Below are 16,419 nucleotides of genomic sequence, written 5' to 3' on the forward strand. Positions count from 1 at the left end.
TATCTCATCTGGAGAGGTGGAGAGTGACACAATGGGTCACACAATGGGTCACAGGAACATTTGCGAAGCTCTAAACATTCCGTTAACAAAGTCACACTGGTCACCTCCACCACCCCGACCCCCAGAGAGTCAAGGAGCCTCGGTGACATCCATAGCCCTTCCATTGCTGTGTATTTACCAGGAGAAGCACCACGTATAAGTTGGCTTGAGACAATCTCAGGCTTTAGATTAATTCAGTTAAAAGTTCAAGCTGGAGGTAGACTGACCTCCAACAATACACCAGAAGCCAGCACATCAGGAAGAGGAAAGAATGATGCTGCAGGACAATCTCAGCCCTGGAGGCTCAGGCCAGAGAGTAACCATGTCCCATCCCTTCATCTACTTTAAAGTCATCTCCAATCCTGCCCCATCAGGAAAGAAAGAGTTGCTTTTTACCCAGTGACCCACAGGTAAATCATTGCTATTCATCATGACACCCTTGAAAACACCATCGCAAAGGAGTTTTCCAGTTGCTGTAATAGGCAAGGTCAAAAGGATGATCAGTTGCAACCCGAGATTTGGGTTTAAATAAGGAGCTATATGCTACATCTCCGAGAGGTAAGACATATGGCAATATAAATTAGGAGCAGGATAGTATTATGGGCCTATTTCAGACAGCAATGGCCAAAATGTGTTTATTACATACCAGGAATATTGGACACTTAGGATTAAATGAAGCAACATTATGAGGTATCACCCCACACCAGTCAGAATGGCCATCATCAAAAGTCTACAAACAATAAATGCTAGAGAGGGTGTGGAGAAAAGGGAACCCTACTGTGCTGTTGGTGGGAATGTAAATTGATACAGCCACTATGGAGAACAGTATGGATGTTCCTTAAAGAACTAAAAATAGAACTACCATATGAACCAGCAATCCCACTCCTGGGCATATACCTAGACAAAACTAATTCAAAAAGCTACATGCACCCCAAAGTTCATTGCAACACTATTTATGATAGCCAAGACATGGAAGCAACCTAAATGTCCATCCACAGAGGAATGGATAAAGAAGATGTGGTACATATATACAATGGAATATTACTCAGTCATTAAAAAAAACATGAAATAATACCATTTGCAGCAACATGGATGGACCTAGAAATTCACTTCCTACTAAGTGAAGTCAGGCAGAGCAAGACAAATATCATACGATATCACTCATATGTGGAATCTAATTTTAAAAAAATGATACAGGGCTTCCCTGGTGGCGCAGTGGTTGAGAGTCCGCCTGCCAATGCAGGGGACACAGGTTCGTGCCCCGGTCCGGGAAGATCCCACATGCCGCGGAGCGGCTGGGCCCGTGAGCCATGGTCGCTGAGCCTGCGCGTCCGGAGCCTGTGCTCCACAATGGGAGAGGTCACAACAGTGAGAGGCCCGCGTACCGCAAAAAAAAAAAAAAAAAAGATACAAATGAACTTACTTACAAAACAGAAATAGACTTACAGATATCAAAGACAAACTTATGGTTAACAAAGGAGAAACGTGGAGGGGAGGGATAAATCAGGAGCTTGGGATTAACATACACACATTACTATATATAAGATAGATAACCAACAGGGACCTACTGTATAGCACAAGGAACTCTACTCAATATTCTGTGATAAAGGATATGAGAAAAGAATCTGAAAAAGAATGAATATATGTATATGTATAACTGAATCACTTTGCTGTACACCTGAAACTAACACAACACTGTAAATCAATTACACTCCGATAAAATTTTTTAAAATAAATTAATAAAAAACTCAAAAAACATGAAGCAACATTAACAGTAAGGGAGAGAGAGCCCCATTTTGCAAGTGAGGAAACCTATGCAGATGCCATTTGCCAAAGTTCCCACAGCTGTTAAGCCTCAGAGCCAGGAATCAGCCTCTGTCTGACTCCTGCGTCATACTTTGGATCACTAAACTTCGCAGCCGTAATCTGTAACAAGGTCAGATTAGGAAACACCAAGTCTCCACCGTGGGTGGCACTTAACACATGGGTGAGATGTTGGAAAACAGGAAAGCTCACCATTTTAGGCAATGGAAACAACAGAGGCCACTTTGGAAACACTGTTGCCACCTCATTGCTACGTCTCACTCACTGTTAGGGGTCTGACCAACTCAGCTCATGAGACTGTCTGAATGTGCACAGAGGCCGGTTTGGTACACGGGGATGAAATGCTTTTGCTCCTTGAGAGACCCAAGGCAGGGCCTAGTTCTAGGACTGTTGCCATGGGAACCATGCCTGCTTCTGCCACATCTCAGATGGTATGGCCATAAGGAACCTGGGAAGTGGATCCAGGGGTTCAGAGGGCCGCCACTTTCCTTCAAATCAAATATGAATGGGAATTCCCTGGAGGTCCAGTGGTTAGAACTCGGTGCTTTCACTGCCATGGGCCCGGGGTTCAATCACCGGTCGGGGAACGAGGATCCCACAAGCTGTGCGGTGCAGCCCCAAACCAAAAACCAAAAACCGAAAATCAAGGGGAAGGCCTTTATCAGGAAAGCCTGACTTCAGATCAGAGTCCTCCCTTGTCCCTGAAAGCAGTTTGAAAGTCACAGATTTGGCCACACCACTTCATCTGGGGACATCCTGCAAAGCCAGCTGCAAAGCAGATCCTTCTGGCTTTCACAAGCTTCTCTACTCACAGCTCAAACGTGATTCCTTCCCCTCACATGGCTATTTCTAGCACCAGGAGAGCTGGCTACCCCGTCATCCTTTACCAGTAGTATAATGAGAACGCTAATTTGGAGGCTTTGAGTTATGCAACAAACTCAAAGTCAGTACCTTTCTTCATTGATTCTCTAAATCTGAGATCCAGAGAAAGCCAGACTAGTTACGTAGGCGAACACCATCAACGTAGGGGCTGACACCACCCCCGCAGCCTCAGGACAGCTCTGCTGCTCCCCACACTATGAGACCCCCTGCCCTGGGTGTCAGGTGGCAGAAGCCCACCCAAGGGACCCTCCCTGGCCACGCCTTAGTAATGGCATGGGGTCATTTTCTCTGGTGGGAGCATTACAGGCCATTTGGTTTCTTCTGTCCTTCCCTAGGTCTAGCCAAACTTTCACTGTGAGCATCTCTCATGAACCCAAACCGGCTTTAAATTAAGATACGTCTCATCACCCCAGAGCTGGCTTCTAAAAAGCAGGATTTTTCTGATTTTAATACATGCTCACAGCTTAAGAAAATGAAATACTTCAGAAGCGTACTGAGCATTAACTCCCCATAACCCTCCTCCTCCTCCTCGTTAACCTCTGAAAATGCACACCACCCTCTACACGCCCCAGCCGCTCTGCACGTGCCCCGAGGTGCTGATTGCAGGAGGGGAGCCGATCACAGGCAGGGTTTGGCAGCATGCTTCTTCACTCCGCCTGGACCGGGGACAGCTTTCGATGTGTGTTCAGATCTACATCACTAACAGCCCCTTGTTCAAACAAAGTGGGATTTGTTTTAAGCTAAAACCACGCATTGGGTTGGAGTGAGTGAGGCTTATTCAGAAGGACTGAGCTGACCTCAGCTCCAAGGTCAGCAAGCAGACACCGCGGGGGCTGGAGTGGGCCCCCGGGGAAGGGGGGTGGTCTCCACTTCCAGGGCCCCCGCCCCCTCCACCAGCATTTTTCCGCTCCCTGCACGGTTTTACCAAATAGAGGTGTCCTGACACCACCTTGGAGGCTGGGAGACACACAGCCATGCCTCCCTCCCCGGCCCACGCTGGCCAAGATGAGAGGCACGTGTCAAAGCAAGAAGGAAGCAAGCAACCAGGCCTTCTTCCCGTGATCCACCTCCAAGGCTTGGAAAGGCTTTGTTCCCCAGGTGAGAACATCCCGAGGGATATTTCAGGGAGTAGGACACCAGCAAAGACGCAGGACACACGGATCTACAGGCTGCTGGCTGCCGTGCGGGTGACGCAGCCTCAGGCCCCCTGCCATCCCCCCAACCCCGCCTGGGCTCTGGAGGGTGAAGGCTCCCCACCACCTACCACCCGCTCCTCACCCATACTGAAAACAAGCCAAGCACCCCTTAGCACAGCTTCTGTCGACCAAGACTGAAGTTCAACAGGGCAAGGCCCAGCCTGGGCCTCCTGGGAGCCACTGCTCCAGGCAGGCCACCAGCTTTGGGGGAGGGCATGACCGCAGCAACCTCTCTGGGGCCCCCAAACAGCTTCTAAGGTCCCCGGCACCCTCCACCCACCCATCACTCACCTGACAGGGAGCCGCAGTCTCCAGCCCCCTGGTTGGCCTTAAATGCTCTCAGCAGGTGGCATGTCTTTAGGGGCATTTGGCCCATCCCCACGGGGCTGGTTTCTGACCAATGTCAACTGTTCTTGGAATCACGTGGGGAGCTCCGCCCACCCTGCCGCCAGGGCCCCACCCCAGAGACTGATTGAGCTGGCCTGTGGGGTGCGGAGGGAGGCCTAGGTCTCCAGGTGACTCTCATGCACCCACAAGGTACAGATGGGAGCCTCAGAGGCACCGCGGACCTTCGGGCTCTGCAGCTGCAGCCTTGGAGACCCTCAGATGGATGATCAAGAGGCGAGGGGCGGCGGCATCTACCTCCAGGGAAGGGTTTGTATTCTGGGTGTTTTAAGGCTTCTGGGATTCAGCTGGATTGAGTGGCCTCTTCCTAAAATTGAAGGATTAGGCTTAAAGCTGCTGTCGAACAGTTAACAAATGATTCTTCCCAAGGCAGGCAAAAGATTGGGTGGTGGCGAGAATGGGTCTGCCTCGTATCAAAATGGAAATAGGAACAAAATTTCATGTATTTCTTCGACAAATATTTATTGTCCCCACTGTGTTTCAGGCCCTGGTGTGCATGAACAAGATGACCTGGTTCCTGCCCTCCCATCAGGAGCAGAGATGGGCCTAGAGTGGGAACAGGAGAGTAATTGCAACAACACAGGGCAGGGGAGGTCAGGGAGGGCTTCCCGGAAGAGGTGATGCTAGAGCCACATCTGTAGGAAAAGGAGTCAGCAGGTGAAAAATTGTGAGAAAAATGCTCCAGGCAGAGGGAACAGCATAGGAAAAGGCACCAAGGCAAGAAAACCCAGCCATGGTTCACTTGGGAACAGAGGCTGTTCAGGATTATTAGAGGGACGATGGGGTCAGGTGCCAGGTCAAAGATGGCCTGGTGTACAGGGGAGGGGCAGAGGGAGCCATCCACTCTGGTCCAGGCAGTAGGGAGTTGCACTGTCTGTAGGGGATTTTTTTTTTAATTAAATTTTTAAAAATATATTTATTTCATTTATTTATTTTTGGCTGTTGGGTCTTTGTTGCTGTGCATGGGCTTTCCCTAGTTGTAGCAAGCAGGGGCTACTGTTTGTTGCAGGGCGCAGGCTTCTCATTGTGGTGGCTTCTCTTGTTGCGAAGCACGGGCTCTAGGCGCACGGGCTTCAGTAGTTGTGGATTGCGGGCTCAGTAGTTGTGGCTCGTGGGCTCAGTAGTTATGGCTCATGGGCTCTAGAGCACAGGCTCAGTAGCTGTGGCACATGGGCTCAGCTGCTCTGCAGCACATGGGATCTTCCTGGACCAGGGCTCAAACCCGTGTCCCCTGCATTGGCAGGTGGATTCTTAACCACTGAGCCACCAGGGAAGCCCTGTAGGGGATTTTAAATCAATGATAAAACCAATCACGTCTGTTTGCTCTTTGAGCCAGGAATTCCGAAGAGTGTCAGGGGGCTGCACCCACCTGTTACTCATTCTTTGAAGGTGTTTGGACTTTGTCCGGAGAGCAGCAGGCAGCCCCCGAAGGTCCCAGCAGGGTTGTGTTCCTATTTGCCTTATTTTTACTTTCTTTTTTTTATTATGGAAAGTTCCAAATTTGTAAAAGGGGAGAGAAGAGTACAAACGAATCCTTGAGGACACCGAGGTCCAACAGTTACCAACTCCACCTTTCTTTCTTCTCCCCCCATCTTTTTTATTATGTATTTATTGATTTTGGTTGGTGTGTTATAAAGGAAATCGCAGGCATATCATTTCATCCATAAAGTTTCAGAATGAATCTCTAACAGATAGACTTAAAAACTAAACCAAAATACCATGATCACACCTACCAAAAGCAACATTCTTAGTGGGTCATTTTAGAATATTTAGGCTAACCTGGAGGGAAGGGGTAAGAGGAGGATTCTTTCCCAGGTGGGGCTAGAAAGAGGAGGTGTCTGACCCCAGGACACCCTGGTTACAGCAGGAGATGGGGGCGGAGAAGTCGGGGTTCTGAGTTGATGAAGCATGGGGTTCAGGGTTGGACCCGCACATCCAGGTGCCTGGAGAACATCGAGGTGGGGATACAGCAAAGGCCAGTTGGCTCAGAACTGGGGTGGGACCCGGTGAGCCGCTCGAGGCAGTGGTGGGTGATAATGACACAGAGATATAAGTTAAAGCTGTGGTTTCAAGCTGAGGTGGCTGGTAAGGGATGGTGTCAGAAAAGGGGGATTCAGGATGACTTACGGGAGGCCTGGTTCCCACAGGATCCAAGGCCAGCAGAGAGATTGCCCTAGGCCTCCCTGTTCTGCCCAAGGCATTTGAGACAACCCACCTCTCTCCACCTCCACTTGGGACCCAGGCCCGACGGCGACCCTCTCACCTCATCACAGCCGTCACTGCTTTGGCCTGTGCCCCTTCGGGCTTTTAAACACACACACACACACATGCACAGATCCTTTAAACATTTAAGTCAAGTTACACCACTTTGCTGCTCAAACGCTCCAGTGCTCCCAACATCCCTACAATCACCTGTGAGGCCCTTCATGCTCTGCCTTGCCTCCCATCCTCGTCCTCTGACCTTACTCCCTCCACTCTGGCTCCAGCCACCCTGGCCTCCTCTCGGTCCTGCAAACACATCAGGACCACGCTGGCCTCAGGGCCTTTGCACCTGCTGTTCCCTGTGCCTCCCTCACTTCCTTCAGGTGTCAGTTTTGAGAGACCATTCCTGGTCACCCTGTCTAAAATCAAACCTCACCCCATCCTTGCATCCCCACCTGACTCACTTCATTCTGATGTTCTCCCAGGCAGCACTTGCTAACAACTGAAATGCAATGCATTCACTTGTTTGTTTATTTCCCATCCCCACCCCTGAAATAGAGCATAAGCTCTACGAGGGTAGGGGCATTGTCTGTTTGACTCGACACTTTATCCCCACGGCCAGGAAGAGTCATTGCTCATTATATTTGTGGAATGCATAAGTGGGCCTGCTGGCCCCAGAGCCAGGCTCTCCCCCTGCCCCCACTGTGTTCCAGGTATTCCCCCCTCCATCACCCAGGAAGTACCCAGGGTGTACGGTGGGCACGCTCAATACCCTTCCCGAGCCAAGCATTGAGCTGGCGTCCTTTGAGTAAATCGAATCAGCTCACCACACAGAGCCCACAGTCGCCATCCAGAGGACTCAGAAAAGCAGCAGGAAGATCACTTCAGATGGAATCCGAGTCCTCAAGTGGAGGTCACTTCATCCTCTCCGACTCCTAAGCCCCGATCACTGGCAAGGGCCACACCGTCCACCCAGGCTGGGAGCATGGCCTCAGCTGCCCGCTTCCATCTCCTTCCTCCATCAGCCCCACCCCCCACTGAGCCCCTTTCCTTGGCCCTCCCGCCCTCTGCTCGGGGCTGAGCCCTGGGGGCCACTTGCCCACTGGTCTGACGGCAGGTTCCTACACCCTTCCAACAAACTCTTACGTTAAATTCTCGAGATTGAATTACCTGGATGGGTTTGTTTACCTGGTTTGTTTAACCTGCCTTGACTCCTTTGATGCAGTAGGAATTACCAATCGCATTTCACAGAGTGGGAAACTGAGGCTGCCGACCTCGATGTGAATTGCCTGAGGTTACATGATGGGAAGACCAGGTCTGTGTGGCCCCATCTTTGCCTCAGTGTGTGGTACTGCCTGTGCTAGGGTCGCAGCTGTTTCCCTTCCTTCCTCCCTCCCTCCTTCCCTCCCTCCCTCCTTTCCCCCTCCCTTCTCTCTCTCTTTCTCTGTCTCTCTCTCTCTTTCTTTTTTTATGGTAGTAAAATACCTTAACATAGGGCTTCCCTGGTGGCGCAGTGGTTGAAAGTCCGCCTGCCGATGCAGGGGACACGGGTTCGTGCCCCGGTCTGGGAAGATCCCACATGCCGCGGAGCGGCTGGGCCCGTGAGCCATGGCTGCTGGGCCTGCGCGTCCAGGGCCTGTGCTCCGCAACGAGAGAGGCCAGAACAGTGAGAGGCCTGCGTACCGAAAAAAAATAAAAAAAACAAACAAAAAACCATAACATAAAATTGACTATTTTAACCATTTTTGAGTATACAGAGTGGCATTAAGTACCTTCACACTGTTGTGCAGCCATCACCACCATCCATCTCTGGAACTCTTTTCATCTTTCCAAACTGAAACTCTGTCCCCATTAAACACTGACTCCCCAGCCCCTGGCACCCACCCTTCTACTTTCTGTCTGTGTGAATGTCATGACTCTAGGGACCTCATATAAGTGGAATCACACAGTATTTGTCCTTCTGGGACTGTCTTACTTCACTCAGTGTGACGTCCTCAAGGTCCATCATGTTGTAGCAGGGCTCAGAATTTCCTTCCTTCTGATTTCTTTCTTTAAAACAAGAACATGTTTTTCATGTTCACATAGCATCATTAATACTGTTATTTACAGTGGACTCCCAAGTGGTGGGGGAGGGGGAGGAGTATTTACCGTTGACACAGTTTACACCGGCCAGCACAGGGCTCTAGTAAACGCAGACTGATTTCTACTCGGTTTTCATTGTCTTTAAATCCTCTGCAGTCAGGACTCCTCCTTGTTACCCATGTCCCCGGCCACCTGCTCCATCATCCCCCCAACTCCGTGCATCGCTGGTTATTTATAAATGCCCGTTCATTTATATTAATAATGTAAAAGGGATTAAAAAAAGAACCCCAGAATTGGAGAGTTGATGTCACAATTCCTCAGGGGATCCAGGGAAGGTTTTGTCCTTGAGGTCAGTCTTTGAGAATCCACAGCTCCGTGGGAATGCATGGCTCCTGACAAATGCAGCTGTCACCGTCCTTGGCCTCTGCACATGCGAGCCTGTGTGTATGTGTGTATACGTCTGTGTGTGTTTCTGTGTGGGTATGCCAGTGTGTGTCTCTGTGTCTGTGTGTATGTGTGCATCTGTGTATGTCTGTGAGTGTGTCTGTGTTGCGTCTGTGTATCTGTGTGTATTTGAGTGTGTCTCTGTGTCCATGTGTCTGTCTGTGTGTGTCCCTGTGTATCTGTGTGTGTGCACACATGTGTCAGAATGTCCCCAGATCCTGGGGGAACTCTAACTTGCCAGGATGCTGACGCTTAAGGAGTTCATTTCAGATTCTTGGGAAATGCTATTTGGCCCAGAACCAGGAGAAGAGGAGGAAAGGGGATGTTATGGAAGACAGAAAAAGGAACCCACATTGATTATTTATCAAGTCTGAGGCTCCCCAGTAAAATCAGGTCTGAATCCTTCCACACAGCAGTTATTTCCTCAAAGCATTTGTATTTTCTGGGCTGTTCGGTACCATCCCTCCCAAGTTTCTCATCCACCTGATTGTCCTAAGCATTTGGTTTTCTGGGGGTGAATTTTCTCCTCGTTGGGGCCGCTGAATAGCAGAGGCACAAGTCGCACCCAGGGTCCAGGGTTGTGTGTGGCTTTCCCCGACACCACGTGACCTCAGGAGCTGGGCTGTGGACACGGCTCCTTTGGGAGCAGCTCCTGGGTGCCTACTCTGTGCTGGCCTCTGCGAGGTGCAGGAGTGAACCTGACAGGGTCCCTGCTGCCGAGAAACTAAGAATCACAGTTGTCATCGCTCGAGCACCGAGGCTCTCACAATCACATAGGGTCTTTGGTCCACCATCATCACCTCACCATGTGACAACTGGGTGAGATGGATATTATCATCATCCCAGATAAAGGAGGGAGGGAGGTATTCAAAGACAGCACTGTGTGTCCAGCACGGTACTCCCACTCCCTGTGATGGCTCTGTGGGGGACATGCTGTCCTCGCAGAGTACAGGAGAATAAGGCCAAGGTTCACGCCACCCCAGTCTGGGGCCCCAAAGGGAGTTGTGACATAAATACGTGTTGAATGGATGGATGGATGAATGGATGGATGGATGGATGATAATGATAAATGAACAAATGGATGGATGGATGATGGATGGATGGTTGGATGGATGCTGGATAGATGAATGAGTGGATTGATGGATGGATGGATGAGAGATTATTCAGCTGAGCTGAGGTTTGAATTCACCAGTTATTTGACCTTGGGGGATCCACAGAAAGCAGAGATTCTCTCCTTCAGAAAAATAAGAATAAATACTTCTTGACAAAGAGGAAAGATGCCGGGGGGGATAAAAAGTGAAAACAATTTTTAGCTATTTTGAGATAATGAAATGAAAATGGCACAATAGTGCCAAATAAAATCAAATTGAGATATAGGTCTAAATGCAGTATGAAAAAGAAAGAAACACAGCTGGAGAAATCTATCTGCAGCAAGCTTGACCACCATATTTCTGGGATTCCACAGAATTCACGATTAATTAGGAGATCTCCAGTTGACTTGGAATCAGAGACTTGTCAAGCTGGGCTGACTTTGGAGAACTCCTTGCCCAGGTCCAGCTTGTCTTAGAGGAGCCTGTCTTAGGCCTCATCTTCCATTTCAGAGTCTGCAAGGAAGTTTCCAGCAGTGGCTTGCTCGGGCTCTCCCCTCCCTGAGATGACCCTGCAGAATTCCAAGGGTCTCTGGGGCGATGGGCTATTTCTGGGCCCAGGCTCCGTGTCCATGTTTGGCCTTCAAGGAGCACACTGTGAACTTTCCTGCACCTGCCAAGGTTTCAACCCACAACCCTCCTGGGAGGGCACTGATTTCCACCCCCTTCCTCCAAGGAATCAAACAGCAGCTGGGAATGCAGCTCCAGGAGCTGCCAGGAAGTACCCTCCAACCACCACCCTGGGGCAAAAAACCAAAGGGAAGATCTTGAGATATCTCTGACAGGCATTTGTTACCTTTTTGATGCTAAAAAATAATTTCAGATCCTAAAAACAGTCCTTCTCATTGAGAGAAACTTTAGGCAACACTGATAAATTTAAAGAAGATTTAACAAAAATCACCTGAAATTCTGCCGCCCAGAGCTAATGGGTCTGACCACCTGGCTGAGGATCCTTTCAGGTAAGCTCTTGGTGCCTCTGTTTACACAGGTGCCATTTTGCAAAAAAGGGCCAAGCTGTTCTATAACCTTTCTTAAAAAACAAAACAAAAAAACCCAACAGTCTGCTGTGAGCCTTGTTCCATGCCAATAAATATGAATTTACATCATCAGTTTAAAAAATATCCACTGTGCCTTTATTTCACTTTATTTATAGTTCATAATTAGTTAGATTATGAACTAATCCCCTATGGATGGACATTTAGGTTGTTTCCAACTTTTCATCCTCACAGTTTGACCATCCCAATAGCAATCCCCTGCAGAATTTCCCCTTCTGCTCCCTTCTATGCAAAGCTAACTCAGAGATGCCTGAAGGGGGGAAGGAGAGAGAGAAGAGAAAAAAGGAGGAGGAGAGGACAGAATAACAGCATTTGGGCTTCTAAAGAGGTTCCCCTGAGGAGCTGAGACGGGAGCCTGGGTGGGCAGTGCCTGGTGAGGGGCTGCTCCAGGCCCAAGGTGGGAAGTTGGGGCCAGAAGCCTCAGGCTTGACTCAGCTGCCCTTCCTCAGATCGGAGGGTTCCAGAACCTGGATACCCTAGAGGCATGTGTCCAGCCTATACATCCAAACTGTGTGGAATGTGGAGCTGGGACGATCAGAGAGGCGGCAATGAGATGCTCCCATGAGGGAGTGGGGATCGGGCTGCCGACGACTCTGCCGACACCTGCAGAAACCAGCTGACGATTACCAGGCATGATAAATATATTCCAACTCTGTCCTCACGCCACCCCCCCAGCCCCAGCCCTGAGCCAAGTTCTCAGAGCTCACGGCTCCAACACCTGACCTTGCTCAGAGGAGCCCAACATGCTGCAGGGAAGCTGCCCAGAGATAAGCAGAGGTGGATGAAGGGGGAACTTCTTGGGGTCTCCATTCTGAGTCACGTGGGGAGATCCTTAACATGTAGGCAGCGTATCACCACTTAAACACAATTTAAAGACGAGCCACAGGAGAAAATAATTTCATAGCACATATCCAACAATGGCCTTGTGTCTAGAATATATAAAGAGCTCTCAAAATTCAATAATAAGAAAACAAACTACCTGATTTTTTTAAAAAATGAGCAAAAGATCTGAACAGACACCTCACCAAAGAAGATACGTAGGTGGAAGATAAGTATGTGAAAAGATGCTCAATATAATTCATTAATGATGATTAGTTACAAATTTTAAAAAAGCATTTTCGAGTCCACAATCCATTTGATCATTTCATCAGTTCTGTGAAGTTAGTAGTTGTTGTTATTACTATTATATTAATAATAATAATAATATTTTTTTAATTTTAAATTTTTTAATTTATTTTTTGGCTGCATTGGGTCTTCGTAGCTGCATACTGGCTTTCTCTAGTTGCTGCAAGCGGGGGCTACTCTTCGTTGCAGTGCATGGGCTTCTCATTGTGGTGGCTTCTCTTGTTGCAGAGCACGGGCTCCAGGCACGTGGGCTTCAGTAGTTGTGGCTCACGGGCTCTAGAGCGCAGGCTCAGTAGTTGTGGTGCACGGGCTTAGTTGCTCTGCGGCATGTGGGATCTTCCAGGACCAGGGCTCGAACTCGTGTCCCCTGCATTGGCAGGCGGATTCTTAACCACTGCGCCACCAGGGAAGTCCTGTTGTTATTATTATTTTTCCCATTTAATAGTGAAGAACTGGGAGGCTCATGGAGGTTAAAAGACTTACTCAAGGTCAAAACTGAGACTCAAAGTCATGGAACTCTTTCCACTTGGGAGGTCTCTGCATTCTAAGAATGTTCTAGAAGCCAACACTTTGTATCCAATTGGACAAGGGCACACTTCTCTTTTTAAACAAGGAGAGAAGACCACACCCACCCACAAACTCCCACCATCATGGATGGACAGACCAGCTTCATAAGCAGGAGGCCCTTAGGAGTGTACAGTAAATGTGTGCAGGGGGTGACCACTGAATGTCCAACAGCAGTGGCACGCGTAGGCTGGGAAAGCCCGCCCTGTGGACCTCCCAGAGCTGGCGCTTTGCTTCACAGGAAGGCGGGGCGCTGTCCCAGGAGCAGCTGGCTCCCGTCCAGGGCCTGGCACACGGCAGGGAATCTACAGCTTTGGCTTCCTGACTGCGGATCTGAACGGGGGTCCCATTTACTTTGACTTACCTTGAGTGAGAACTCTGTTCCATCCGAGGTGCTGGGCCCTGGTCCTGGCACTAGGGGGCCCTCCAGGGGCACTGCCAGGGCTGGGGGTGTGGTCCTCAGGCTGTAAAAGAACAGAAGGATTGAACATGGCGCGACTCCCCCGCCTTTATCTCCCAATCTCGTCTGCCCTCCCCAGTCCTTCTCCCGCTATAGCACTCAGCACAGTGTTTCCCCACCAGAGGCACAGAGTCAACAGAGCGAACTGCTTGGAGGCAGAGAGAGTCTAGTTAACTGTATGTCTTTGCTGGGGTAGCAAAGAACCTGGCACAGACCTCAAGGGACTGGGGAAAGGAAAGAAGGGGGATGGGGGAGAGATTGACACATAAGGACTATCAGGCCTATTTCCTAAACCGGCTGCTTGGGGGAAGGGCTCAACCCTCTGTGTATGCTAAGTCCAGGGGTTTCTGGATGTAGATGACAAGAACAATTTCCATCTAGACAACCCCCCGAACAGAGTACTGCACTTGGTGTCATTGTTTCCCATACACGGCTCGGGCTTTCATTCATTCAGCGAATACTTATCGACCGTCTAATAGATGTCAGGCACTTGTATGAGCTCATTTAATTCTCATAACAAGCCTATTTGGTAGGTACCACTGTTATCCCCATTTTCAAGATGAGAAAATTGAGGCACAGAGAGCTCATAAGGGGCAAACCCAGAGACTCTCGTTTCTGAGTCCAAGTCCTTGACCACCACACTCTAGTGCTTCCCGGTAAAGAGACCAAGCCCCTGCCCTCACCTCACTTATGTTCTATGAGGCAAGACCCCCCGAAATCATCCAGTAGATCTATAATGCATTGTTTGGAGAGTGATTTAAGTGCTAGGAAGAAAAACAAAGTCATTTCTCAGACACTGACTTGCTGTGTGTCTTCTGGCAAATTGCTTCACCACTCTGAGCCTCTGTTTTCTCATCTGCTAAAAGTAGGTCATTACTCATCTGCCCTATGCACGTGCCTGGGTTGTTGGAAGGATCAAAATGAGCTCATGGACAAGGGAGGCCCTTGTTTTCATGGTTGAACCAACACCAGCCCTTGACTCCAGGGAATTTTTCGCCCGAGGGGATTCAGGTCAGCTTGCCTTCTATAGAAAGACATCACTAGACTTCCCGCTGGTATCTTTAGGGGCTAGATGACTCCAAGTCCAATGCGATTCTTAGTGTAACTTTTAAAAAATATTTATTTAGGGCTTCCCTGGTGGCACAGTGGTTAAGAGTCCGCCTGCTGATGCAGGGGACATGGGTTTGTGTCCTGGTCCGGGAAGATCCCACATGCCGCGGAGCTGCTAGGCCCGTGAGCCATGGCCGCTGGACCTGCACATCCGGAGCCTGTGCTCCGCAACGGGAGACGCCACAACAGTGAGAGGCCCACGTACCGCAAAAAAAATATATATATATTTATTTGGTTGCACTGGGTCTTAGTTGCAGCAGGTGGGCTCCTTAGTTGTGGCACATGGGCTCCTTAATTGTGGCACGTGGGCTCCCTTAGTTGTGGCATGCATGTGGGATCTAGTTCACCAGGGATCGAACCCGGGCCCCTTGCATTGGGAGCACGGAGTTGTAACCACTGCACCACCAGGGAAGTCCCTCTTAGTGTATTTTTTTTTTTTTTTTTTTTTGTGTATTTTTAAAGGCAGAGAACAATGCATGCGCTCACCTACTCTTAGGAGGTAGCAGTCACCTGACAGTTACTTCAAGGGCCTTCCCCAAGCACACTACTGAGATGGAACTTTCTGGAATGCTGACCATTAAAAACTCCCCTGTGAGAAGCTCAAACCAAGAGACAGGTGCTGGATGTCCTACATTTGCTCCAGATCTATTTGCAATCCTTCACCACCCTGTTTCGTGTCCCAGGAGGCTGGCCTTCCCCTCTGCTCCCCGCTGCCTCCCCAGGTCCCCACTTTGCTGCTGGGTCTGGCTGGGCAGTAGCTGTGCCAGCTCCTAAGGGTCATGCCTTTCCTACAGCCATATCTGGGGTGTGGTGGCTTTGCGGTCACCTCTCTAGGGGTAGGGAGGGTACCTCACCACCCTCCATTGGTTTCCCCTAAGGTTGCCCCAATTACTCAAGAGTCTCTTCATCACACTCTACACAGTGACCCCACTGGAATGGGCTCTTTCCCGCTGGGGCCCGGGCTGAAAACCTCCTGTTGGGGAACATGCCTTCCCAGAATCACGGCAGGGCCGGGTCCCAGTTCTCACTGCCACTCCCACTGCTCGTTAGCCAGACGATGACAGTCGTCAAGATCATCATGGGAAGAAGCTAGAAGGACCCTGGGCTTTGGGTGGGACACTGCATTCCAAGGATGGACTCTAGGCCACCACTGCCAGGGGAGGGCTCCCCCCATTGCCTCTCCTGGCTGGCTGGGTGCTGTCCTCAAAGGCCCCAGGGAGGGTGGAGGTGGGGAGGCCTCCTCCCCTGCTCTACCCAGAAAAGCTCCACTTTTATCCTGCACAAACCAGACTTCTGCACAAAGGTCTGCCCTTTAAGAGTCCTGCTGCTGCAATGAACATTTTGGTACATGACTCTTTTTGAATTATGGTTTTCTCAGGGTATATGCCCAGTGGTGGGATTGCTGGGTCGTATGCAGCTCTATTTACAATAGCCAGGACATGGAAGCAACCTAAGTGTCCATCAACAGATGAATGGATAAAGAAGATGTGGCACATATATACAATGGAATATTACTCAGCCATAAAAAGGAACAAAATTGAGTTATTTGTAGTGAGGTGGATGGACCTAGAGTCTGTCATACAGAGTGAAGTAAGTCAGAAAGAGAAAAACAAATATCGTATGCAAACACATATATATGGAATCTAAGGGGAAAAAAAGGTCATGAAGAACCTAGGGGTAAGACGGGAATAAAGACACAGATCTACTACAGCATGGACTTGAGGATGTGGGGAGGGGGAAGGGTGAGCTGTGACAAAACGAGAGAGTGGCATGGACATATATACACTACCAAACGTAAAATAGATAGCTAGTGGGAAGCAGCCGCGTAGCACAGGCAGATCAGCTCGGTGCTCTGTCACCACCTAGAGGGGTGGGATAGGGAG

General features: G+C 49.6%; 1 protein-coding gene across 6 annotated transcripts in view; it reads right to left on the reverse strand.

Moving 5' to 3' along the window:
* The window catches only part of KPNA7 (karyopherin subunit alpha 7), a 68,585-nt gene that overhangs the window by 33,822 nt on the left and 18,344 nt on the right, over window positions 1-16,419 (reverse strand). For 5 of the 6 annotated variants that reach the window (XM_082671114.1, XM_082671113.1, XM_082671112.1 and 2 more), the window contains one exon: window positions 13,331-13,430. Coding sequence is in view for 1 of the 6 variants with exons in the window: in XM_082671115.1 (XP_082527241.1) it covers window positions 8,524-8,556 (33 nt within the window). In the remaining 5 variants the exon portion in view is untranslated. Of the gene's footprint in view, window positions 1-8,523; window positions 8,598-13,330; window positions 13,431-16,419 lie in introns of all 6 variants that reach the window. The other variant, XM_082671115.1, reaches the window with a different exon arrangement.

The sequence above is a fragment of the Grampus griseus genome, assembly GCF_964374135.1.
Source record: "Grampus griseus genome assembly, chromosome: 14".
Classification (NCBI taxonomy): Eukaryota; Metazoa; Chordata; class Mammalia; order Artiodactyla; family Delphinidae; genus Grampus; species Grampus griseus.